The sequence below is a fragment of the Lepidochelys olivacea genome, assembly GCF_965140295.1.
Source record: "Lepidochelys olivacea isolate rLepOli2 genome assembly, chromosome: 4".
Taxonomy (NCBI): domain Eukaryota; kingdom Metazoa; phylum Chordata; order Testudines; family Cheloniidae; genus Lepidochelys; species Lepidochelys olivacea.
The window spans coordinates 72,315,007-72,340,735 of record NC_140414.1 but is presented as its reverse complement, the minus strand read 5'-3'; the positions used below and the strand labels follow the sequence as shown (position 1 = coordinate 72,340,735).

The window sequence follows — 25,729 nt, the reverse complement described above, 5'->3', positions numbered from 1 at the left end:
ACTGAAAATGGTTGATGCTTGGGAAGGGTGAGAGGTGGGTATGGCTGAGGGCTGTAGGTTTGGGAGCGATCCCTTTTTCTCCTCTGAAGCCCCAGAATGGAGGGGACGTAGAATCCCTTAAAATGGTCGTCTTCTCCGTCTAGCCTTGTCTTATAGCCAGAGTCGCTTATACAAACAGAAATTCCTCCTTGCCTCCATTACGACCTTGACACTATACCTACATCCTCACTTTCTAGTTTGTCAGCAGCACGCGCTCATTCTCATCTGTACAGTTCTTCAGCTCGGCACAAAGCAGTCTCACGCTGGCACACTCAGAGAAAGAACTCATGTCACCAGGCCTGGAGAGGCAACTACATTCAAGGGAAAGATTGTGAAACTCCTGATTTGCGTTGGCCCACCCACATTGTTCCAGTCCCCCTTTCGACAGTTCTTCATCCTGGCTGGCAAACGCGTGACATGAAACTAGAAGGACAATTCTCCTTCCCCCGTGATCAAGCGCCCTCCTCCTAATGCATTCTCATGCGTATGTCTAAAGGACTCGTCTGCTTCCTAGCGTTGGGTGCAACCCACCAGCTGGGAAACTCTTCCAGCTCCACGTGCCGTCAAGTCATATAAGAGAGAAATCAGCCTATATTCTTCACTGAGAATTTAAGGCTCGGGATGCAGGGCGCAGGGAAGTGACTTCTCCGTTGGAGTCTATTCGCAGCAGGACAGCTCTGCTCCGTACAGATACTCATCGTCCTGCTCTTCCGCGTGCTGAATCTCGGCCTGCTTTTTGGTCTGTCCGTGGTGCTGATGAAAATTCTTCTCGGGTCGTCCGTTCTGCTTACGGGCAAGTCGTCTTCTCACCTTCCTTGGTGCTTTCTGCTCCAGAGCGAGTGGCTCTGCTGGCCGTATTTCTAAGTCAGTTGGGTGGATGCTGCCCCGAGGTGGATAAGCATTTGAAACGGTGGAGAATACTCCATTGGCATTGCTTGTACGGGGTCCTCATGGCGAGTGTTTGATGTAGGGTAGTCTGTAAAACCAGTTCTGTTGTGGGGAGCATGCTTACTGTCTGAGACCACTTGGTCTGTTTCGAGGGTTATGAACAAGGACTCACATACCCTGTCCTGCCGAAAGAAGGGCCAATCTCTCTCCATGCTCATATCCGCTTCCTTAGCACCATAAAGTTATGGCGCCATTAAAATGATCAAAAATAAACACATGTGCTCTTTTCCCTTCGCAGATTGTACAAGGTTATCAAGGAAACGAAGTGACAGCTTTTGGTGAGATCCCGCTGCTTGAGTGATGAGAACATTTTGAGCTTCTGAAACCATTCGGAAGAAACTCAGTGCAGTCGAGACCAATGCAGGGCATGGACCCAAGTTTCAACAATATGAACACATCATTTCTTTCCTCTGCTGGGAATCAGTCCATGCATCTGAACTTTTCAGAGAAGAATTCCAGAATCATACACTTCCAAGATGAAGATTGCCACATGCCATTGGCCATGGTCTTCACCTTGGCTCTGGTTTATGGGGCTGTGATCATTCTTGGCGTCTCTGGAAATCTGGCCTTAATTATCATAATCTTAAAACAGAAGGAGATGCGCAATGTTACCAACATCCTTATTGTCAATCTTTCCTTCTCAGACCTTCTAATGACCATCATGTGTCTGCCCTTCACCTTTGTATACACTTTAATGGACCACTGGATTTTCGGGGAGGCCATGTGCAAGCTGAATCCTTTTGTGCAGTGTGTCTCAATCACAGTCTCGGTTTTCTCTTTGGTCCTCATCGCGATTGAACGCCATCAGCTGATCATCAACCCTCGAGGATGGAGGCCGAATAACAGACATGCCTACCTAGGGGTTGCTGCCATCTGGATTCTAGCCGTGGCTTCCTCCTTGCCTTTCCTGGTTTATCATGTATTAACTGATGAACCCTTCAAAAATATAACAATCGATGAATATAAGGACAAATATGTGTGCTTGGACTTGTTTCCTTTGGACACTATCAGGCTTTCTTATACCACAGCTCTGTTGGTGATACAGTACTTTGGACCACTTTGTTTTATATTTATTTGCTACTTAAAGGTAAGAGAGAATCTATTTTATGATCTCTCCTTATTTCTGTCTGATTTCTGTTTGTCCTTGTAAAGAATTGCCTCTGGGCTAAATGATTCTATATTTTTCTTTGTTGTTGTTGAATTTTGTTTTCTGCAGATATACATACGCTTAAAACGAAGGAACAACATGATGGACAAGATGCGAGATAATAAATACAGATCCACTGAAACCAAAAGGATCAACATCATGCTGATCTCTATTGTGGTTGCATTTGCAGTCTGCTGGCTACCTCTTACCATTTTTAATATTGTGTTTGACTGGAATCATGAAATTCTGCCCGCTGCCACCTGCAGCCACAATGTATTGTTCTTGATTTGTCACCTCACAGCCATGATCTCTACCTGTGTGAACCCTATCTTTTATGGATTCCTCAACAAGAACTTCCAGAGGGACTTGCAGTTTTTCTTTCATTTTTGTGATATTCGCTCCAGGGATGACGATTATGAGACTATAGCCATGTCCACCATGCAAACAGATATTTCAAAGACCTCTTTGAAGCAAGCAAGCCCAGTAGCATTTAAAAAAATAAATAATGATTATGATGAAAAAATATAACCCCCCCACATCCAACCCAAAGTGTTGTCAGTGTGGTCACAGGTGATATGGGCCCAAGGAAAAGCACAAATTTGTAACAAAATGGGTAATGATTTTTCTTTTTTTAAGGAATTCTTGTGTCACTTTGAAATTATATGCTGTGCATTTCCCGTGATTGCTGATTTAATATTCACAGTAGTTATATTTGAATCATACTATAAGACATTGTTGGACCTGCTTCTATTTAGGGTTTTCATCAGAGTTGCACAGTTATGCATGTCTGTACTAAGATTTATCTATTGTATTTATCAAAAAGGAATATTTTTTCAGCAGTGTGAATATATGCAAATCCATCGGAAACAACAGTGGTCTGAATGAGACTATCACTAAAGAAGACATCTAGTCTGGCATAAAATTAGATCACTCTGATTTGAAGAGTTTTATTTTTTTAAATCCAGTTTTAGAGCAGTATTAAATAAAACCCCATTTGCTGGAATAATCAGACAAGAATGACTCCCTCACAAAGCCACAGATTAAATTAAATGGTGACATGCATATGCATTGTTGATAGAGATAATTTGTGCTTTAATCAATTAGGATCAAAGAAAGACTTAAGGGCCAATTTCTGTTCTTATTTACACTAGTGAAAATCCAGAGTAATTCCACTGAGTGCAATGGAGTTACTCCAGCTTTTCACCAGTGTAACTTTTAGCAGAATTTGGCTCTTAATCTTGTCTTTGAATTTGATCCTAACATATTACAGCTAGATTTAATAATGTGAACAATTTTTTCATTGAAAAACCAAAATTTAACATTTTCATTTGCTAACATCTGAGGGAATCAGGCTGTTAGCATGAAGTTTGCCCCTAACCCAGGACATACACACCATTTAAATGCTACTTACGCCCTTTTTTGAGGACCTAAGTGGTGTTTAAGAGCCAGCCCTCTGCACAGGCTGGAATTTCACCTTCAAAGAATACTTTGAAAATCAGGTCCACTAGTAAAAATATATGGTGGTCCTGGCTATCTGAAATGTTAATAGTAATTACTTTACTAGTCTATATTAATAATGTAGAGCTGTATTCTTCCATCAGATACAATGATGTATTTCTGGACTTTCTCCAACACAATGAAGGAGTTCATCCAGATTTCCACCATTGTAAAGGAGGGCATAATTTGGCTTGAAATTTTTGTTGGCACATTTGGCTGCCATACACCCATTCCATCTGTTGATCAATGGTGTTTTCACCCGTGGAAGCCACTCATTATTTGCCCAAATGTCCACAATACAGTTCTCTGAATTATTACATTTGTTAAAAGGTTTCTCAGCTATAAATCTCCAGAATATAGGCATACAGGGCTAGATCCTCTGCTGATGAAAATCTACATAGCTCCACTGAAGTAAATGGAACTACAACAATATCTAGCAGAGAATCTATGCCATAAAGTACTTTTCTGTCTAAGTCAGTGCCTATACAAGTAATCAGCTTGTTTAATACAAAGAATAGACCTGATTCTTGTTTACACTAAGATTCCTTGAAACTATTTTGGCAGTATAAAAGGGCCTAAAAGTAGGTGTAATGTAAGTATAGCACACATGGAAATTAGGCCTGGCATCTCTAAACATAAAGGATCTCTAAGTATGATGTTGAATTTAATATACTCAAAATTTGATAGGAATAGATGATTAAGATATGAAAATATTTTATTTTGCCAGTGTTCAAAAGTCAAAAAATAATGTTGTGCCTTGTGCAGTCTTATAAATAATGTATTATATAGAATGTTAAGGTAACAGTGTGTCCTTGTGCTATTATAATTTCATGTATCTCTTTATTTTAGGATCATTTCTTAAAATTTGGGAATGTTATTATGAGGGCGATGAGAGTAATGAGACCACTACTGTACATATATATTGTATCCAGAAGAGAAAATTTTGTTTTAGGGGTTTGGCCACTTTTGTGTTTCGTATGTTTTTCCTTTTTTCTGTGGTCATCTCTGGTGAGACATTGCTAATAGTTTAACAATGGGCTTCTATTAATATTTCCCCTTTCTTCTGTGATAAATGCCATGACTTGGGGTAAACATTCTCACAGGGAGAAACAGAGCATGACTGGCAAATCCATCCTTGTTTTTCCCATTTAAAAAAAAAACACTTTCTTGTAACCATACAGAAGGCAGGAGACAAAAGTATTTGGCAAACTAACATATTCATGTACCTGCAGGAGATGTTTATACAGTTTCCTCTGTGTTTGGCTCCACTAGCGCAAAGCAACTCTAAAGCTATTATTGCCTGTGATGCAAATAGGAAAGTGGGGTAACCCAGGGTGCTGGAACAATTTGTATAGTGGGGGGGCCGAGAGCCACTGAACCAAACTGCAAACCTTGTATATGATGGAAACCACTTCAAGCCAGGGGGTGCGGCAGCACCCCCAGCACACCTAGTTCCAGCACCTATGGAGGTAACAGCTCCTATGCCAACCCTTCCTTGTGGTTGGTGTAGGACTTATGAACAAAGCAAAGCAATCCCTGAGGACTGTAACAGCCTCTTGAGACTGTTGTCAGTGTGTATAAATGACAGCTGTCTTATAACTGTTCTAGCAATCTACTAGAATACTTTGAGGGGATAAAAAAGCATGTGGGCAAGGGGGATCCAGTGGATATAGTCTGTTTAAATTTCCAGAAAGCCTTTGACAGGATACCTCACCAAAGGCTCTTAAGCAAAGAAAGCTATCCTGGGATAAGAAGGAAGGTCCTCTCATTGGTCAGTAACTGGTTAAAAGATAGGAAACAAAGGGTAGGAATAAATGGTAAGTTTTCAGAATGGTGCAAGGTAAATAGTGGTGTCCCCTAGGGATCTGTGCTGGGACTAGTACTGTCCAACATATTCATAAATGATCTGAAAAAAAGGGTGTAAACAGTGAGGTGGCAAAATTTGCAGATGACACAAAACTACTCAAGATAGTTAAGTCCCAGGCAGACTGTGAAGAGCTACAAAAGGATCTCTCAAAACTGGGTGTTCTGGGCAACAAAATAGCAGATGAAATTCAGTGCTGATAAATGCAAAGTAATGCACATTGGAAAATATAATCCCAACAATACATAAAATGATGAAGTCTATATTATTAGCTGTTACCACTCAAGAAAGAAATCTTGGAGTCATTGTGGATAGTTCTCTGAAAACATCCACTCAATGTGCAGCAGCAATCAAAAAATCTAACAGAATGTTCGGAATCACTAGGAAAGGGATAGATAATAAGACAGAAAATATCATATTGCCTCTATATAAATCCATGGTACAACCACATGTTGAAAATTGCATGCAGATCTGGTCACCCCATCTGGAAAAAAAGATATCTCAGAACTGGAAAAAGGTACAGAAAAGAGCAACAAAATGATTGGGGGATGGAAAGCTGCCATATGAGCAGAGAATAGTATGACCGAGACTTCTCAGCTTGAAAAAGAGATGACTAAGGGGGGATATGATAGAGGTCTATAAAATCATGATTGGTGTGGAGAAAATAAATAAGGAAATGTTATTTATTCCTTCTCATAACATAAGAAGTTTGGGTCACCAAATGAAATTAATAGGCAGCAGGTTTAAAACAAACAAAAGGAAGTATTTCTTCACACAACACACAGTAAATCTGTGGAACTCTTTGCTAGAGGATGTTGTGAAGGTCAAGACTTTAACAGGGTTCAAAAAGAATTAGATAAGTTCATGGAGGATAGGTCCATCAATGGCTATTAGATAGGATGGGCAGGGATGCAAAGCCCTGCGCTGAAGTGTCCCTAGCCTCTGTTTGCCGGAAGCTGGGAATGGATGGCAGGGGATGGATCACTTGATGATTGCCTGTTCTGTTCATTCCTCCTGAAGCACGTGGCATTGGCCAATGTCAGAAGCTAGGACACTGGACTAGATGGACCATTGGTCTGAGCCAGTATGGCTGGTCTTATGTCTTATACCTGGGAGCCAGCCTGGTGAACAGCCAGCCCAGCATCAGGTCACCTTTGAACTCTTCCCCCTTCCTTCCCCAAGAAGCGCTGTGTACTCTTCAGCCGAGGATATAGCCCAGTATATTTTTCAGGAACAACATATATTAACAGTACAGTTTGTTATTTGGAATGGTGGAGGGAAGTGAAGACATTGCAGAGAGAATTATGGGCATGAGAAGGTTCCTCATTTAGGACAATGTGTTTGCTAATGCCTGACACCTGCTAGGGCATTTCAAAGGCAAAATCTTTACTCTTCAGAGTATTTTTATGTAGGGCTGGAAGGGATCTTAGGAGGTCATCTAGTACATCCTCATGCTGAGTCAGACCAAGAAAACATAGAACATCCCTGACAGCTTAAGAATTTAAGCTGTTCTTAAAAACCTCCCATCACAGTGATTCCACAACCTTCCTTGGAAGCTTGTTCCAGAGCTTAAATACCCTTATAGTTAAAACATTTTTCCTAATATATAACTTAAATCTCTCTTGCAGCAGATTAAGCCAATCTCTTCTTGTCTCACCTTCAGTGGACATGGGGAACAGTTGACCACTGTCCATGTTATAACAGCCCTTAACATATGTGGAGACTATTTGCCCGCCCCTCAGTCTTATTTTCTCAAGACAAACTACACCCAGGTTTTTAAACATTTCCTCATAGATTATCCTAACATTCACCTTCACTTTCATGTCAATATTTTGACAACAGGGTCCCCCAATGCTAGCAAGAGACGACCCCTCCCCGCCACCTGGCAAATCACTGATCCTGTTCTTCATTTTCAGATTTCCTTCCCTGTACTGCTACTTCCCTCATCCTGTACCAGCCAAGTTCCCTTGTATGAGAGCCATTCATCCAAGGTAATGTTGTCCACATGAATTCCACAGTTTCACATTTAGTTTCACATTTACCAAAGCAACAATCACACAATTTTGAGATTAGTTTTTTTATTGTGTGGTACTGTCCACTTGTAACCCACAACCTATCCTGACTTCTAGACAAAACTCTGTGAAAATTGCTTTTGTTCTGACTTCCAGCCAGGTAGAATGTTTTAGAGAGAGAGAGAGAGAGGAATCAATATGGCATTCTTATTACTTATTCATTTATGTATGGTACATACAAATCCAAACTACAGCCTTAAATGATACATTGAATTATTTAATAAAAATCTAATAGCCTCCCTTTGTTTGGTCATTTACATTATCTTAGATTCCTGTCCCCACAGCAACAAACATTTTGCTTTTGTTTTTTAACATTCAGTATTTTTATGATTGATAGCAGATAAAATATTACCATATGTGGTTACCATGTTAATAATTATCTGTGTTCAGATTAATAGTCCCATATTCCTCATTTTCAAAATACTTGTTATTGTGCATTCTGATCTACAGCCTTTGTGTCTTCATAAAGAAGGACTACATGAAGATATAAAAGGAATAATTGATTTATTTGTTTCTAGGCTAACACCTACTGTTGGTGTGATGGAAAGTAATCTTGTATGAGGCCTTTAACTAAGGACTGTATTTTATGGTTACAATTAAAAAAACTAAAACAATTCCCCTGATTTTTAATCCCTTTGAATCCATCTCTGAAAATTATGTTTAAACCTGGGGAAAAAATTTCCTACATAACTGGACCCATCTGACCTGGGATATTTGCTAATTATGTTCAGGACTGACCATTCAGAAGGCCAGTGGCTTGAGTGTCCAGTGCTGATCCTGCCATCTTACGATAATGGCCCAATTCAGCAAGACACTTACACATCATTGAAGTCAATGGAACTCCTGAGCATAAGGTTCAACATGTGTTTAAATGCCTTGCTGAATGATGTTCAAAAGCTTTTCAGCTGGCCATTAGGATCAATCACCAATACAAAGAAGCTGCTTGAGATCCTACTACTACTATTGTTAGTGAGGAGGAACCAGATCCCTTCCACCTTGATCCTGTATGTAAATATTTTTACTTAAAAATTATTACAGAACTTCCATGAAGTGACATGGTGGGACATATGCTGAAGATGCCATGGAAGATGAATATCAGCTAATTCCAGTTCAGGATGTATGATCAGCATCTAGTAGAAATGATCAACTTCTATACAAAATGTCAACATTTTAAGTAAAATAAATTACCCACCCACAACTAACTTGCCATTGCACCTCTTGTTCTAACATCAGTTTTTCTTAAAAGAAGAAAATTCTTGATAAATATTGACCCTGTTTATAAACAGGGTTTTTAGTAGGAATGAGTTCTACCAGCAAAGTCTGGATCTTGACCTGTATCTAGACCCCAATTCAGCAAAACGTTTGGGCACATGCTTTAATCCAGCCCTGTTCAGTAAGGCCCTGATTCAGCAAATCGCTCTAACTGAGGTCAATGGGACTTAAGCACATGCTTAAAGTTAAAGATTTTCTTAACTGCTTTGCTGAATAGGAATGGACTAGTGAATCAGGGCCCCAGATCTGTCCCAAATATCATAAGGATTTGCTTCTTGGGTTTAGTTTCAGCCTTTTATACAGGTAAGTTCAAGTCATAAACTTTGGATCTAGAGTTGGATCTGGAGTCCAAAGCCTGAGGATGTTTTGATCCATGGCTTTTCTTCAGGTCCTTTTCTAGTTTTTAGCCGTAGAGACTCTAACCAGCTGGTTTGCGGTGAATGGAAGAAATAAGAAATATGGATTTTACCTTTCTCATTTTTACAGTATATATTACAGTACAGAACGTGCTCTCAGATAACACCTCTGATTTATGCAGTTGAAAGGAATTTGGCTGGATGGAGGGGGTGTAGAGGGAAGAGATGCTAAATTATACTCAAATGATAAGTTGCATTGACAGTCTTTTTCTCGGCTAAAGGATATAGATCAAAATCATGACTGATCTACCATGTTCTTTTCATGTCTAAATTATTTGATATTCAGTTTTTGCCTCTCTAAGGTGAAAAGACAAGTACTGAGTCATTACCAGTGTGTGTTTGAAAGGAAGATATGTTCTTCTTTGCATCAGTTTTACTGAAGTCCAAATGTTTTGGGATGTCATGTAATTTAAGAAAGGAAAAAACTATAACCAACTCACATCTTTTATGCTCTAATTTGCCTGTTGCTGATGCTGATACATATTAAATGACATTTTTGTTAAAAAATAGCACTAGTGGTCTTATGTAAGCTAAAAAATTAAAGAAGGTACAGGGTTAAGGCTGTCAATATGTTGCACTTAAGTTCTGTTCTGGGAAGGGATGCTTTCCTGAATGGGCCTTATACTGTGTCATGTGTTTGTAAAACCCAGGCATGGCAGGATCAGTTCAGCACAGAGAATTCCTGTTTATCACAACACTTTATTTTCCATGTGCATATCAGGCTATGAGCAGATTTCACAGATCCACACTGCCCTCAGAAATGTATGCCAGATATGTCTGTTTCAGACTGTTGCATGGGTGTAATTTACGCTGAAATCTCCAATGCCCAATCAGTCTACTACTAATTTTGGAGATCTTCAAACAAGAACAGATATATCTGACATAACATACATTTTGAAAGACAGAAGAAAAACAGCAGAACAACAGTTAATCATTAATTATTGCATTTTTTGAAATATGTATATGAAGATTTGAGGGCAGAATCAAGCACTAATTGAGGCCAGCAAGCTGTCATATAAATGGTTGGTGGGGCATTGGAAAGCATGCCCAAGCAGTGACCTCTAACAATTACATTTCTCTGTTACACCATTTTAAAAAAGAGAGAGATCCTCACAACTGCCAGGCAAGACAACTGATAACCTGTTACAACTTTCCATCTCAGGTTTACCTGGATCTCATTACCAAGGCCAAAGAAAAAAACCATTTTGGCATTAGCAGAAAAGTATATTCTACAGTGCAGCCCTTGACACTGGCAAAACATTGAGTTCAGTTTCTTTCACTTCTACAGGGTGAGGGCAAACTATTTTATGGCAGGAGCAGAGCCCTGGCCACCTTAAATCTCCCTTGTTCTTATTCTCACTGATGCGGCGTAGCTCTTTTTTACTTTTATTGCTGATGTCTGTGAAAAGGTGTTTCTTGGAGGAGCCTCAGGTTTCTGTGTTGAGTATTCCTTATGCCACAAGTGTTTCAATATATTGACCGTGAGGTTGGTTATTTCTGTGGAAATGCTATTGGGGGTTTGATGGCTGAATCTCATTTTGGAGACAAAATTTATCTACTAACATGTTCCATTCTCTTCCTCGTTTTATTTTAAGATTCTTTACATGTGGTCCTTTTGCTTTATAAATCTTTCACCTAATGGAGAAGCTTGTATACTTATGTGGGGTAGAAAGGGGTAATTTTAAATTGTTGCAAGCTAAGTAGTTTTACTTTAAAAAATACTAAAACTATTTAGTCCAGAGAATCAAGAAATGGTGGGCCAGCTCTTAGTACGTGTTTCTCTTACTGCCAAACCAGGAAAACCAAAATAAAAAGATGAAATAATTAATGAAGGTTATTTATAAAACTATCTCAGAGATGTGAGTCCCACTACTTTAGTCACAGAAATTCTTTTGCATACCTTAGGGGACACCATGATATGCAACATAACCACACTTATTAACCATGCTATTTATTATTAAAGAAAAGAAAAGAAACCATTAAACAATACAAAACAAATTACAGAACACAACTGATAAACTGGTTAGTTCTGTTACAATCTCTTCTATATGCCTCTTTGTAGAGAACTTTTAGAAGAGATTTCACATTTAAAAGTGAAATCAGGATGTACTTCATTTGGTAAATTAAGACCAAAGTATATTGTTTCCCAAAGTTATTGTCAATTTAGTCTTAGTTTCTTACTAGATACTTAAAATTGTTTATGTATGGACAAAATAATGTGTTTAAGGGCAGGTGATACCTGTCTTGTTGTTATTAACAACCAGCCAGTTTATAATTGGGCAAAATAAACAATTTTATGAAATCTAAGAAAATATTTAAATCAGTTACTTAGAGGAAGCCATTTAAGGATCTTCAAGACAAGCCAATTATGAGTATTAAGAAACTTAAATCTGCAATTTCTTGGTTTGCCAATGGTTAGCCCCTGTCTCCTCTCCAGGAATACATAGTCTAACCATGTGTTGATTAACAGGAGAAACTGTTAGTATTTTAAGTTACAACAGAATTTCCATAGCTAAACAAAATGATTACAAGAGTTTTAAAATCTAATCCAGTGTTTTAGTTAATTTTCTTTCACCAATCCATGTTAAAGTTTTGGGGCGCTTTTCCTAGAATTGGTTTCTTCTTTAGTCCTCTCTGTTCTTGTTAGGTCTCTGTAGTAGCTTGCTTGTAGAGATGGACAGGATGACTTGTGGCATGCTTGCTGTTTAAGCAGGGTAGCAGAGGGTGTGTGTGTGTGGAGGTACCCACTTCAGAGTTTTATACCATTCTACTTCCTATTCGCTTGAAATTATAGAAAAGCCACTTTCAGGTTTGTTTAGACTCCAAGTTGATTTCTGTTCATTGGCTCAGTACTTTCATAGGTTATCCTTAAAAGCCTCTTTATCTTATGAATATATAATTTATTAATGCATGTATGCATTGGGATTGTAATTCTTTCTTGGCAGTTATAGTTCCTTTGTCTTTGTGGTGAGAGATTCTCAGACAACTTTAAGTTTAGAGTTTTAACTCTTTTTTTATGCAGTCCATTTTCTGAGATATTCCTTCTAAATTTAAACTTAAAACTTATGGTTCTTAAAACTGTTTTTTCAAAAATTCAATGATTTTTAGAGTGTGTTTATCTTAAATAGCTTTTAAAGAAGTTGTTGAGTCTTCATAACAATTTTTGAGAGATTATTCTTCTTGTTTTCCTAATATGGCTTGAGCACTGCCAATAATTAAATCCCCATTAAAATAAATATTCAATACCTGAATGGCTTCTTACATTACTAATTGGTTTAGCAAGATCTTTAGATTACAGGCTGGTCCTGTGATACTGAGGCCTATTGGCGGTTCACTACTCTGTGTCAGCAACTTCTATCAGGCCTGACAAACTCACTGGACCTAACATGTTGCTGTCATAGTATTTATCTATAAAGACTGTCTTGTAAGGTATTTAATGAAAGCTGGTAATATCCTGGTCACTCATATCATTGTGAAATGTGTGTATTAACATTATATGAGAAATTAAGGATACTCACTGATATTATGCTTTAAAATCTGTAACCAAACAAAGAGAGAATAGGTTTTCTTCCAGACAGGAGGAAAGATATTTATATTAGTGGCAGAGAGATAACTGAAGCATTGTGAAAACAAGACCAAAAGAAGCCCCATTTGCAATAAGTCATCAGGAAAAGCCAGGTTGACTGGGGGATATGAAACCATCATGAGAAACCAAGGCCACAAGGCGGTGTCTTGTCTCTGGGGTCAAAACAATGATTTTTGGGGAACTATAAGCACAAAAGATATTTTGTTATCCATCTTTGAGGGAACAAAGAGATCAGTGGTCTTTGCATCCATGAAAGCTGGATCCTGGCCCAGGGAGGCCTTGTGATTCTGAGAGGAGGCTTTAGGTGAGAAAACCACCCTAGACAAAGATTGTAGCCTGTAAAGTTGTAGCCTCTAGAAATCATATTATACTTTTATTTTATTTATGACAATTTTCTGATTTTTTTAACTTTGCTTAGTATCACTTGAATCTCTATTCTTTATTAATACATTTAGTCCTGGTTTTATTTTAAGTTCATCTCAGTGCAATATATAATAGTAAAGTGTGCTGAGCTAACAGGCTGGTGTCTAAACTGCCTCTCTGGAGATAGCAGTCTTTGTAATTTCTGTGAGTGTCCAGTGAGAGGGGCTGGATACTGCAGCGGAACACTCCTCCAGGGAGTCTGGGAACTGAAGAGCAACAAGTTAGGGTTTACAAAGCAAAGTGTGGGCTGGCAGAATTCTAAGCAGTTTGTTTGGCCGGTTAACTAACTGGGATGGCAGGGAGCTGACACTTAGTGTAGCACCAGCAAATCTCTCTTTTGCTGAGGCAGATAGGTAACAATGTGACTTATAGTTCTGGACACCCCAGGAAAGCATCACTGGTACGTAAAGCATTTTACCATTTACATAGGAATGATGTTAGGAAATTAGGTTAGGTGCTTTGCCTTTCGGTAAAATACTTGCATATATGCCATTCAAAATGATTTTCCATTTCAACATTAGAAATAAACAAAAGTTTAAAACATTTGCAACTACATATGTTTTTCCTAGAGGCTTTTCTGACTGCTGTTTTTAGAATTATTATAAAATTTATTTTCAGTAAGATATTTCTAGAATTCTCTGTGAATGTTTACTTAGAAGTTGTTCTCGTGAGGGTGAAAAAGCCAACTTTACATGAAGATTTACTGCTTTGTTAACCCAACCTTACGTTCTTTTTCATGTCAGATCTTTTCGTAAAACATGAATGTTTACATGGTTTGTATTCTTGAGATAAGGACTACATTTGTACCAAACTGGTATTTATACAAGAGTGAGGTATCCTAGTCTAGATAAGACACTCTAAGGGTAATAAACATGGTTTTATGGCTAATGAGGGATATCTGCTTGACATTTGACTTGTCTTTGGGTGATAGTGGGACAGATTTCTGTTACCAATCTGCCTGAGGCATCAGGTGATCAGGCTGAGGCCACAGGATTGTTAATGGAGGAGATGATGGAACACACCAAGTGTCTAAGTTTTAAAGCTTTATTGATAAAATAATAAAATAACACCGGAGAGTGATGGGTGCTCCCCACATCACTCAGAGGAAGGAAGAAAGCATTAGTGCCCCAAGCCCTAACCCACTTTCATACTCACACCCGCACTACATGAGGCTGGCCAGACCTGGGTGTAACATAAGAAGAAGAGGGAGAAGGGTGGACGGGAGTTCTGTCATGTGTGCACAGGTCGTCCAGGGTCCGCTGTGATCTCCAAATTGCTTCAGCTCTCAGGAGGGTTTTAAGTCCTGGGCTCCTTTGGGGCTGTTCCATTCCATGACCTCTGTTCCTGGTGCTCTTTGTGCCAGTCCAAACCGGCTTTCTGTGGTCTTCTCCGCTTTCCCAAAACACAACGGCTCCAGGGACGCGAAGCTCTGCTACCCCCCTCGTTGTTTCGCCGGTGTTTTCCAGCTCTGCAGCCCTGGTTCAGTGTACTTTTTCTTTTCTCATAGCTGGCTGTGGCTAGGTGAGATAATTTTTCATCTAGTGCCGTGACCTTGGACTGGGGCCAGTGTCTTATCGTTGGACTGAGCTTGCTAGCTGCAGTGTTGAGTTAACCTGTTCTCTGCTCTCTTTCTCCTTCCCCCTTTGGCCTTTCGCAGCCTGCAAAAGAATCTTCCACTCCCCACTCACACCTTTGACCCTTCCCAAATTGCCCTGCGATGCTTGCAACAGCGTTAGCAATATACAATGCATATACAATGCTGATCTGCCTCCCCCAGGGTACCCCTTGGTGGTGGTGGTGGTGGTGGGGGCTCGGGTGTGACAATAGAAGCAGAGAGCACCTGGAATTTCTTTGATTAGCTTGAACATTTTGTAATATAACTAGCTAAACATAACATGCATTGTTATATTTCAAACATCCTGGCTCTAACTACTTGTAGCTATATCTTAATATTTGGTGAAGACACAGACAAATTTGTGATGAGATAACATCAAAAACAAAAGTAAGGTAATAGTTTTATTACTATCATTTTCCCATCAGTATTGAAGTCTCTCCCTCATACTCACCTATAGTTGTATGTATGTATTATATTTTGTTGTTTGTAGGATCCTCAGATATTTGACAATAAAAGTTCTTTCCTATATTTTTTTCTAGATTTAGCAAATGCTATATTTCAATAATGCCATTGCTGGAAAAGTCCAGGCTGCCTTTTGTTTACCCCGTTGGGTATGTCTACACTGCAATGTAAGCCCAGAGTTAGTGGGACTCAAGTGAACTGTCCCATGTTAGGGAACCTTGAGCTTAAGTGTCTACATTGTATTTTAACCCTAGATTAAGAATTTTTTGACCCATGATTGAACCTCTGGCCTCCACACTGCAGAGCACAAACCTGACTCAAAGTAACCATATCACAGAGACCCTAGCACACACCCCCAAAATGTGGCCGCTCTAGCTCTAGGAGCATGGTACAATGTGGGAAAACTTCATTGCTCACCCTGCACGTTACCAGGAAGCAACTCACTTTGCAAAAGGCTTGATCAGTTCACTCTCCATTGCAAACCCAGGAGGCTTTCTAATACTTTGATTGCAGATTGGTGATCAAAACAGAATGGGTTAATGCTGACCTGATCTGCTGCCTTTTGCCCAGGGGGTGAGGGGACTTCTGTTTTCAGGAGAGTGGATTGCAGACTGTCGTGATAAAGAGGATTAAGGAAGTTCTCCCATGGAATTGTGGGATAGTCCTGGATGACTCTTGGGATCTGAGTCAAGTGGGGTTGTAGCAAAACTGCAAAGAAATAGGACTTGGACGCTGGGTCCTGGTTTGATTTAAGGTCAGACCCTCCAGCCCTCTAGGGCTGTGGGACCCTGGGTCCGAGCCATGGGTTAGTGCATGGGCTCAAGCATGAGCTTACATTGCAGTGTAGACAGTTTCTGCATTAGCATTGTCATTGCAGTCTGCAGGAGTGCGTATTGAGACCCTAATGCAGCAAGATACTTCGGTATCTACCTAACTTTCAGCATGAGTGGTCCCATTGACTTCAGTTTACTCTATTCATCTGCGTACAGTTAGGTAGAAGCAAAAGTACCTTGCTGAACCGGGGCCTTAGAGCCTGATCAAAAGCCCAGTGAGGTCAATAGAAAGAGTCCTATTGACTTAAATGAGCGTTAGATCAGGACCTTATTTCAAGCTTTCTCTTTCCTCACCCCCACTCCAAATTAGATATGTTTATTACTGCTGTCCTTTGCTTATGGAAGCAGAAAATATAATGGATTCCCCAGTGTCCCTTAGTACTGTGCATTTTTCTTAATGCAACTTTAAGCCAAATGCATCTGCCAAAACTGTCTGGCTTGCTGATTTTAACTAGGTTACTGCAGTGAAAAATTGGAAGAAATGCACTGGCATTGCTGAGTGTATTTTTGGTTCCTGACAGGTGTACACATTTACAATTTTTTCATTACCAAGAGTGTGTGTTTATTAATTATTATTATTGCTATGATTGCTGCTATTTTGTTATAATCATTATTATTATTATTATCTTCCAGAGCTGAATGATTTGCATTTCAAATTCACCCTGCACTGTAAGAAATATCAGTTTGTGGCAGGAATTGTAGATTTCTCTAATAACAATGCTTCCTATAAAGCAATCTTCAGCAGTCAAAGAACAGCAACAATGTGATGACAAATGCTGGCCTCCAAAGTAATATCTTTAAAATTAAGTATGGACAATATTAGATTAAACATATGATAATTCAGTTTGAAGGGTGACATTTTTATTTGGAAAATTACAGTTTCAAATAACTCCTTGACTGTGTGAAATTACAGAGCCTGAATCTAGCCTCACCCATATTGGTTTTACACAAGGACTTCACTGGAGTTATTCTTGATTTATATCAGGAACATAAATGACATCAGACTGTAAATGACATCAGAATCAGGCCTGCACTATTTATTTTACACTTATAGGGCCGAAGGCTGGGACTGTTTAATGTTTTGTCTGTACAGTGTCGGTCATAATGTGACTCAGATCTGGTTAAGGTCTATAAGTGCTACTGCAACATAAATCAATAAAAATAATACTAATTATTAATAATGATAATAAGGATTCACCACAGGGGTGAATGCCTGCAGCCTCTTCCTCTTATTTGTCCTTTTTATCAGTTCTACTATGAAAACTGGGCTTATGCTTCCTACTCTTTTACAGATCTTTATTCTACACCTTTTTGCCAGTGTGACTCTTACTCCCTATTTTTGTCCAGGAACAAATTTCAAGCCTACCACTGCACCACTCCTGGAATCCATTTGATTGGGGCTAATTCCGCATAAGATTTTTGCTTTTACAGTAATATACACTATGTATCATAGATTTCAGATTTGTTCAGAAGGTTCCAAAAAGACATTCTAAAGGCCAGATTCTAATTTTATTTAACTTGATGAAAATCCAGAATAATTTTACTGAAGTCCATAGTGCTACTCCAGATTTACACTGGCTTAACTAGGAAAAGAGTCTGGTCTCCAATGTCATTGGACCAGTTTCGCTTCCCCACTCCACACCCATCCCTATGAAAATTACATCTATCTATTCTTTAACAAATGTGCTTTTATGCATTGCTGACTATGGCAGAGTGTTACATTTCTTATAGCAATTCAGCCCCAATAAAATATAATCTTCATAAATAGATAATGCAGTTCATGATCAGGAGTAATGCACATTTTGTTGATGATCAGCCTCATATGGTAATTTTTAGATTCACTTGCATTTGTTCCAAGGGGCAAAAAATGCATGTGATCGTGGAGTTTGCTATACTCCAGGAGGTGGCTGATCTCTTGGATCTGCTTTGGTGGGAGATATCTATGTGCAGAGTTTCCTATATGTTAATGGATGGGAATGTTGAGAGCAGCAATATGACTCAATAATAGTTAAAAATGTGAAACCAAGGTACACACCACACATCACTTCTTGTTTCAGTTATTTGCTTTTTCACATCCCATTCCTCTCCTACTTACTGACTACTTAGTCTGAAAGTTTCTCGGGGAAGGGATCTTGCCTCCTTATATGGTTGTGTACTTATCCAGTTGTGTATTAACAGTAACATATTATAGTGCCTGAAAGTGGGCTTGAAGCACATGCCTTTCAACGAGTGGTGTACAATGGAGACATTACACTTGGTCTTTGGGTGTGAAAAACTATAGGTGTATAGTGTGATGTTGCCCCCATAATGCTTTATACAAATATGCTTATGAGTGTAAATATGACATAACTGGAATATGTTTTATATTAGATATACCATGTAATAGATCTTTGCAAAGGTTATGTTCTACTGAATTCATCCTATTTGTATGCATATATCATTTTTATATCTGGAGTTACAGGCGTTGACTCTATGCTTGTATTTAAAATGTTTGCTTTAGGAAGCACCTAAGGCAAATCTGGTCAACATAGTGTGAAGGGGTTATCCAAGTAATTGGGAGTACTTGGCTAACAAAGGACCTTGATAGATGCCAATCCACATCTGAGCTTTCCTGGGAACATTCAAACTAGCATGTGGACAATGGCATCGGCTTGTAAAGAACTGAGTCATGCATGGACATGTGACTTGCCCACGTGACTCCAAAACTCCATTTTGTAGCTGTAATTCTACACAGGGAGAAAGAGGAGTTTCCACCCAAGAGAGAAACTATATAAGCCCCTGGGAAACCCCTCCATTTTGTCTTCAGCTGGCTCAAGGGATACCCTCTCCACCCCAAAGAAATGTCTGAAAGAAACTGGAACAAAGGACAGTAACTACAGGGGTGTGTGTGATTGCTGGACCCAGACTAGGAGGAAGTCTAGTTTGTCAAAGAAGCTTATTGGAACATCTCTGAGGGTGAGATTTACCTGCATTTAGTTTTTCACTGTATTAGGCTTAGACTTGCATGTTTTATTTTATTTTGTTTGGTAATTTACTTTGTTCTGTCTGTTATTACTTGGAACCTCTTAAATCCTACTTTTTATATTTAATAAAATCACTTTTTACTTATTAATTAACCCAGAGTAAGTATTAATACCTGGGACGGGGAGGGGTGGCGGTGTAAACAGCTGTGCATATTTCTCTATCAGCGTTATAGAGGGCAAAGAATTTATGAGTTTACTCAATTTAAGCTTTATACAAAGTAAAATGGATTTATTTGGGGTTTGGACCCTATTGGGAGCTGGGTATCTGAGTGCTGGACACATGAGCACTTCTTAAGCTGTTTTCAGTTAAGCCTGCAGCTTGCGGGAGATATGGTTTAGACTTGGATCTGTGTTTGCAGCAGGCTAGCATGTCTGGCTCAAACAAGGCAAGGAACTGAAGTCACATGCTGGCAGGAAAAATGGGCTCAGAGGTAGTCTAGGCACATCAGGTGGCAGTCCCAAAGGGGTTTCTGTGATCCAACATGTCACAAATAGCAACCTGAGGAGGAACATTATAAAAAGATGGCTTTTTTGATAAGGGCTCATAAATACTCTCTGCTTACTTTTTAAAGACAGTTTTTTCACCTGTAAGCAAGCTGATTATCTGACAGTTTTCACTTGGTATAATGAAGCCCCTCGTCTTCAAGTGTATTTTTGCTTTTATAGCTTAGTTTTAGGAGACTTATGGTGCTTCTTAACTTTGAGGGATTATTCTATGTCAAAACTATTGTGTACACAAGTCTCCAATAGAATTTTTTTTGTAAAGCCCATGATAGTTGCAACAGTAAATTCTAGTTTTCCATGACCCTTATATTAGATGTTGAAATATCGTGAGAGTGAGAATGCTGACAGAACAAATTATTCTTTTGTAGCTTCAAAACCTACTGCATTTAAAGCAGTGTTGATTGCACTAATATCAATTTCTTATTGGCTAAGGTATGCAAAAAGGTTACAGATACCCCCTCCCCAGTTTTTCTGATGAATAAATGTAGTGTTACTGGCCCCATAGTAAAGTCACAAATATAATTCATAGGTTCTTACTAGAGATTGGCACTAGCCATGTCCACATTAATTGTTCCCATTCACTTTCTCTAGATCGGGGTTGGCAACCTTTGGCATGCAGCCCATCAGGGTAATCTGCTGGCGGGCCACGAGACATTTTGTTTACGTTGACCGTCCACAGGCATGGACCCCTGCAGCTCCCAGTGGCCACAGTTCACCGTTCCCAGCCAATGGGAGCTGCAGGAAGCAGCAGTCAGCACATCCCAGTGGATTACCCTGATGGACTGCATGCGGAAGACTGACGACCCTTGCTCTAGATGTTTTACCCAGAAATGGGGCAAGGCTGCGTTGAATATGACTATGCTTCAAAGGAAAGCTGTGACTAGAAGTAGACCCCAGAGTGGAACCTGATTACCACAAAAAAATAAAAAAATCCTCTAGCACTATATAATTCATTTTTGAAGGAGTTTGGGTACACAGCATGGTGATGATAAAGAAGAACATCAGGCAAATTATGCATCTTCATAGACCCACAGTCACTGAACTGAGAATAAAAAAGAAGCCATTATCCACTGCCCACAACTGATAACAAACTGCCAATACTCTCCAAAGGCAGAATCTCTGTGGTCTGTGAAGCGAGGAATGGTGTGGAACAGGCAGACCCCTAGGCCTCACTGAATACTAACAAAAGCATAGCTGGAAACCAGTCTGGCCTACCCATGTGTTAGCATTGTTAAAATAGATGTTAAGTTGATATGGACTGGCTACAGAGCTTTCATCATGGAGAGAGATACAAAAGATGTGTTCTCTATGAGATAATTTAATGCACACTGGTGGCTATAACTGGCTATAACAGCTCAGGTAAAGTATGCTGCAAGTGGTGCCACCTAGTGGCTGAACATTACAATACAGCTTTAGCATGCCATCACACACACTGTTAATAGATTAGTTACTTAATCATGGAGCTGGCTGAGAATTTTCGAACAAAACAGGTTTTTATTGGAAATGTATCCGTTTTAAGAAATTTCCAGAAAGAAAATGGGATTCCATCAGAAATCTGCCTGATTTCCTACTGAGTTGTCTGGTGGACGGTTGGGAAGCTCAGGACTCAGGGTCCATGGTTCTGGAGCAGCCCCACTATGCGGACTGTCCCAGGGACAGGGACCCCAAGGCTTACATGTTCCCAGCTATGGAGCCCTGGAAGAACTGGGAGACCCAACTTGAATTTTAAGCAGTCACCAACATTTCCTGCAGGTGTTCTTACGAAATAAAGGAACTGGATTATTCCTTCTTTGGAGCCAGAAAGAGTGCTTGGGACACTGACTGGCTTCAATAAGGTCTGTGATTGTCTTTGGACCCAAGATTCATCTGCTGGCAGTCATTAGCACCTTTCAGCATAGCAACCCCATTTCATGTGCTCCGCATCATAGAGTCTGCTACTCAGTTGCGTTCCAAGTGCTGATTTCCAAGAAATATAATGATCATGTAAGTACCAATTTTCTACTCTTGAAAACAGAGAAGCCCTAGTGAACTTAAACTATATCTGCATTACAAGCGCTACAGCAGCACAGCTGCAGTGTTTCAGTTACTCAGTAACTCCTCACTTAACAATGTTAGGCAAATCCAATTTCCCCATAAGAATTAATATAAATGCAGGGGGTGGAGGGGAGTCAGGTATAAGTTTTAAACAAACAATTTAATACTGTACACAGCAATGATGATTGTGCAGCTTGGTTGAGGTGGTAGAGTCAGAGGGTGGGATATTTCCCAGGGAATGTCTTACTGCTAAATGATGAACTAGCACTCGGCTGAGCCCTCACGGATTAACACATTGCTATTAATGTAGCCACACACTCTACAAGGCAGCACAAATGGAGGGAGGAGACACAGCATGGCAGTGGCTGCAAACATTCCTTGTGGAAACTGAACATGATGATGAACCCATGCTATCCCACTGGATATCCCAAAGTGCTCTCTGTGTGTGTGCATGTGTGTGTGAGATAGAGGGATGGTGTGTGTGTGCGGGGGAGAGACAGAGACACACAACCGTGTGTGTGTGTGTGAGAGAGAGAGAGATGCGCATTGCCCCTTTAAGTATGCTGACTCTATTCTAAGTACACTGCCTTTTTAAGAAGATCAGCAAGTTGAGACAGCAGTTGCTGCCAGCAAGCTCCCTCCATCCTGAGCCCTGTCATGTCCCCGCACCTCCTCTGTGGAGATGAGATATAGGAGCAGGGGGAAGGAGCGGGGGGAGGGAGACACCCTGACATTAGCACTTCTCTACCATGCTCCCTGAACAGCAAGCAGGAGGCTCAGGAAGCAGCTCCAAGGCAGAGGGCAGGAGTGGCACACAGCAGTGGGGGAGAGGGACATCTGAACTGACCGGCAATTGATAACCTGCTGGGCGGCTGATGCACAGGGGATTTAGGGGAGCTGATAGGGGGGCTGCTGGTCCACCCTGGTTCCAAGCCTCCACCAGCTAGCTCCAACGGGCTGCTCTTCTTGCAAGCAGTGGACAAAGCAGGCAGCTGCCAAATAACGTTATAAGGGAGCATTGCGCAACTTTAAACGAGCATGTTCTCTAATTGATCAGCAACGTAACAACGTTAACAGGGATGACTTTAAGTGAGGAGTTACTGTATACTCCTAGTGCCAGAAGGGGTTTTTCTATCACTGTAGTAAATCCCCCCGACACACACACACACACACACACTTGAGAGGAAGTAGCTAGGTTGACAGAAGAATTCTTCCACTGACTTAGCAGTGTCTATATCAGCCTTTGGGTGGCTTAACTGTGTCTCTCAGGAGAGTGAATCTTTCACACCCCTGAATGAGTTAGCTAGGTCAACCTAAATTATAACCAGCAACCAAGAAAAATTGCATGGGCTGAATTCAAAGATGGTTGTTTCTATGAATTCATTGTGGATATATCATCTGGAGAATAGTTATCTATGCAATACGTGGACTGCTGCTGAGTTGGATCTAATCTCTACAGGGAAAATTCTGCCCTCAACTCTACACATGTATATTCAGAAAATTGCAGCCGTCAGTGTTCTGAGGATTAAACTAAGCAAAATGTATCTGCCAATGTTCTCCAAGCCCTCAAAAGAACAGGTCTCCCCATCTATACCTCCTGTGGATTTGTGAATGCAGATCACCCAAAAGAGTGAAAATAATTCTGCTGAACAGTGTAGCTGGAGTATGAGCTGGGCTTTCCAGGGTTTACAGATGAACTGCGGGACAAATTCCGCTCTTAGTTTCATGGATATTTATGTTCATTTAAGACACATAGAAAAGTTAGATAAGATACCTTAAGATACTGTTGCTGGAAGTTGCCAGTATTACTACTTTATTTCTTAGATATGGAAGTAAACATGGAGGTTGGGCCACCTCACACATTTAAATTAACATGCTGGCATTTTTCTGAATATGTTATACCCCAAATATACCTGGGTTTATTTGAACTGAATGTGTAAGTAGATAAATATCCGTGTGTATATTTAATCTGAATGCATAGTGCTCTTACCACATGTACCTGCATTTTTTTAAATGAATGTGCTGTCATTCAAAGAGTTGCAGTTGCATATATCTGGAGTATCACACATTCTTTCTGATATATTCTCTTGCATATTTTGACACAACAAATATTTGCACCTCTGTATTTGTGAACTATCAATTCCAATGAATACATACAGTGTAGATTGAAGGAATTATTCTGCGTGGAAAAAAGAAAGCATTTTTACCAACATTTTTATGATTTTTCTTTCCTCTTTTTCATTTTCCTATCGGCTGGAATGGAGGAGCAGAGTTTACACCCCACTGAGGAGAGAGGACATAGGAATTCAATTCAGTTTTTTAGAGGGGAATCTTTTGTGTCTTTTATGTCACAGTGATAAACAATTTCTCCCCCAGCATTGGGGCCGACAACGCTATCCATATACCTAGGTGTTTATACCAGGCCTACTACTATGTTAGCCGAACAAAACCCTGTTTTTGCACTGCCACAAAATGGTATATCACGTCACTGTTATTGGAGCATTGTGTGTTTTGGGGAACTCTGCCTCCCTGTTTCTTAATGATTAGGAAACACTTTATTGTCTCTATCACCTCCCCAATCTTTAGATATCTTTACTCTTTCTTGCAAGAAGTTAGAACCCTCTAGTCTAATGGTTTTCACTTCATTCAGCGTATATTTCAGAACTATTGGGATGCAGCCATCCATTCCTAGAGATTTCTCTCATTTTAATTCCCTGATTTACTTTTCATTTATTCTGAAGTTGTATTTATTATTTTTTTCATTTAATACTTTTTATTAATAGGAAAATATGTTCAGTTTCCCAGCCATATACATCTCATTTGTTAACAAATTAATCTCATCTGTTAAAGCTCTTGCAGTCTCTCAGTCTTCTCACTTCTTATATATTTTTAGTTTTGTGGTGTTTGCTTTTCAAGTCTTTTGCACTTCATTTTCCAATTACATCCTTGGGTGTCTTGAATATTTTCTGACATTTCTTTACTGTACACATCATAGACACCAACTCTGTGGGTGCTCCGGGGCTGGAGCACCCACAGGGAAACAATGATGGGTGCTGAGCACCCATTGGCAGACCCCTATCAGCTTCCCCCCCACCAGTGCCTCCCACCTGCTTGCGGGCCTCACGGATCAGCACCTCTCGATCCCTACCAGCGCCTCCTGCCCACCGCGAACAGCTGTTTCGTGGTGCGTAGGAGGCTGGGAGGGAGGGAGAGGAGAGGAGCGAGGATGCGGCGCGCTCTTGGGAGGGGGTGGAATTGGGTGGGAAGTGAAGCGGGAGTGGGAAGAGGCAGGGTAGGGGTGAGGCCTGGGGCAGAGCCAGGGGTCGAGTACTTCCCGGCACTTTGGAAAGTCAGTGCCTCTGATACACACTATTTTTATAGCAATTATCCTATTGACTTATAAGTCTCTTGCACTCCCATTTTTTTCCATTGATCCCTCCATATCTCAGGTGTGCTACATTTTGCTTTCTAAGATATTTATTTCTCCACGATATAAGTATCTGTTGGGCTGCCTATCATTTGCTTTAGTGTACTTCCCAGTATCCCTTCTGTGTCTTTCTCCTGCACATATCAGATTCCCCAGTGTGTGTTTTAAGCAATATATTTTTCTATAATTGCTTTCAAGACATGTTGTAATAAGCTGTATTGCATAGAAGAGGAAAGCGAAGTATTGGCTTTTCCCATTTAAAGGGAAGTAGAACACAACTGCTTGTGATGGGGCAGAGAGGCTGCACACCACTAGAAAAGGTGTTAAGGCCCAGCTAGCCCCATCCCACTATATCTGCAGTCAATGGAGGGGGAATTAGGAGCAGATAAAAGGAGAGAGCCTGAGTCAATTCAGGATTGACTGGCCAGGAAGGATGGAGCTCTGCCTCAAGAGAGCTTTGCCTGCAGAGTTGTGGAGAAATGGGCCTGCTAGCTGGAGCAGCCACTGGGGAGGAGCAATTAGACCCCTAGAAGCAGGCAACACACAAGTAAGAGACATTTTTGGAAC

The 25,729-nt window shown here is 40.2% G+C and overlaps 1 protein-coding gene across 4 annotated transcripts in view; it reads left to right on the top strand.

Moving 5' to 3' along the window:
- The window catches only part of NPY1R (neuropeptide Y receptor Y1), an 87,578-nt gene that overhangs the window by 3,449 nt on the left and 58,400 nt on the right, over nucleotides 1-25,729 (top strand). For 2 of the 4 annotated variants that reach the window (XM_084627226.1, XM_084627228.1), the window contains 3 exons: nucleotides 1,226-2,074; nucleotides 2,204-2,747; nucleotides 7,412-7,493. In XM_084627226.1, coding sequence (XP_084483352.1) covers nucleotides 1,346-2,074; nucleotides 2,204-2,662 — 1,188 coding nt within the window. In that variant the 5' untranslated portion in view covers nucleotides 1,226-1,345 and the 3' untranslated portion in view covers nucleotides 2,663-2,747; nucleotides 7,412-7,493. Of the gene's footprint in view, nucleotides 1-1,225; nucleotides 2,075-2,203; nucleotides 2,748-7,411; nucleotides 7,494-8,605; nucleotides 8,616-25,729 lie in introns of those variants that run through there. The other 2 variants (XM_084627227.1, XM_084627229.1) reach the window with 2 other exon arrangements.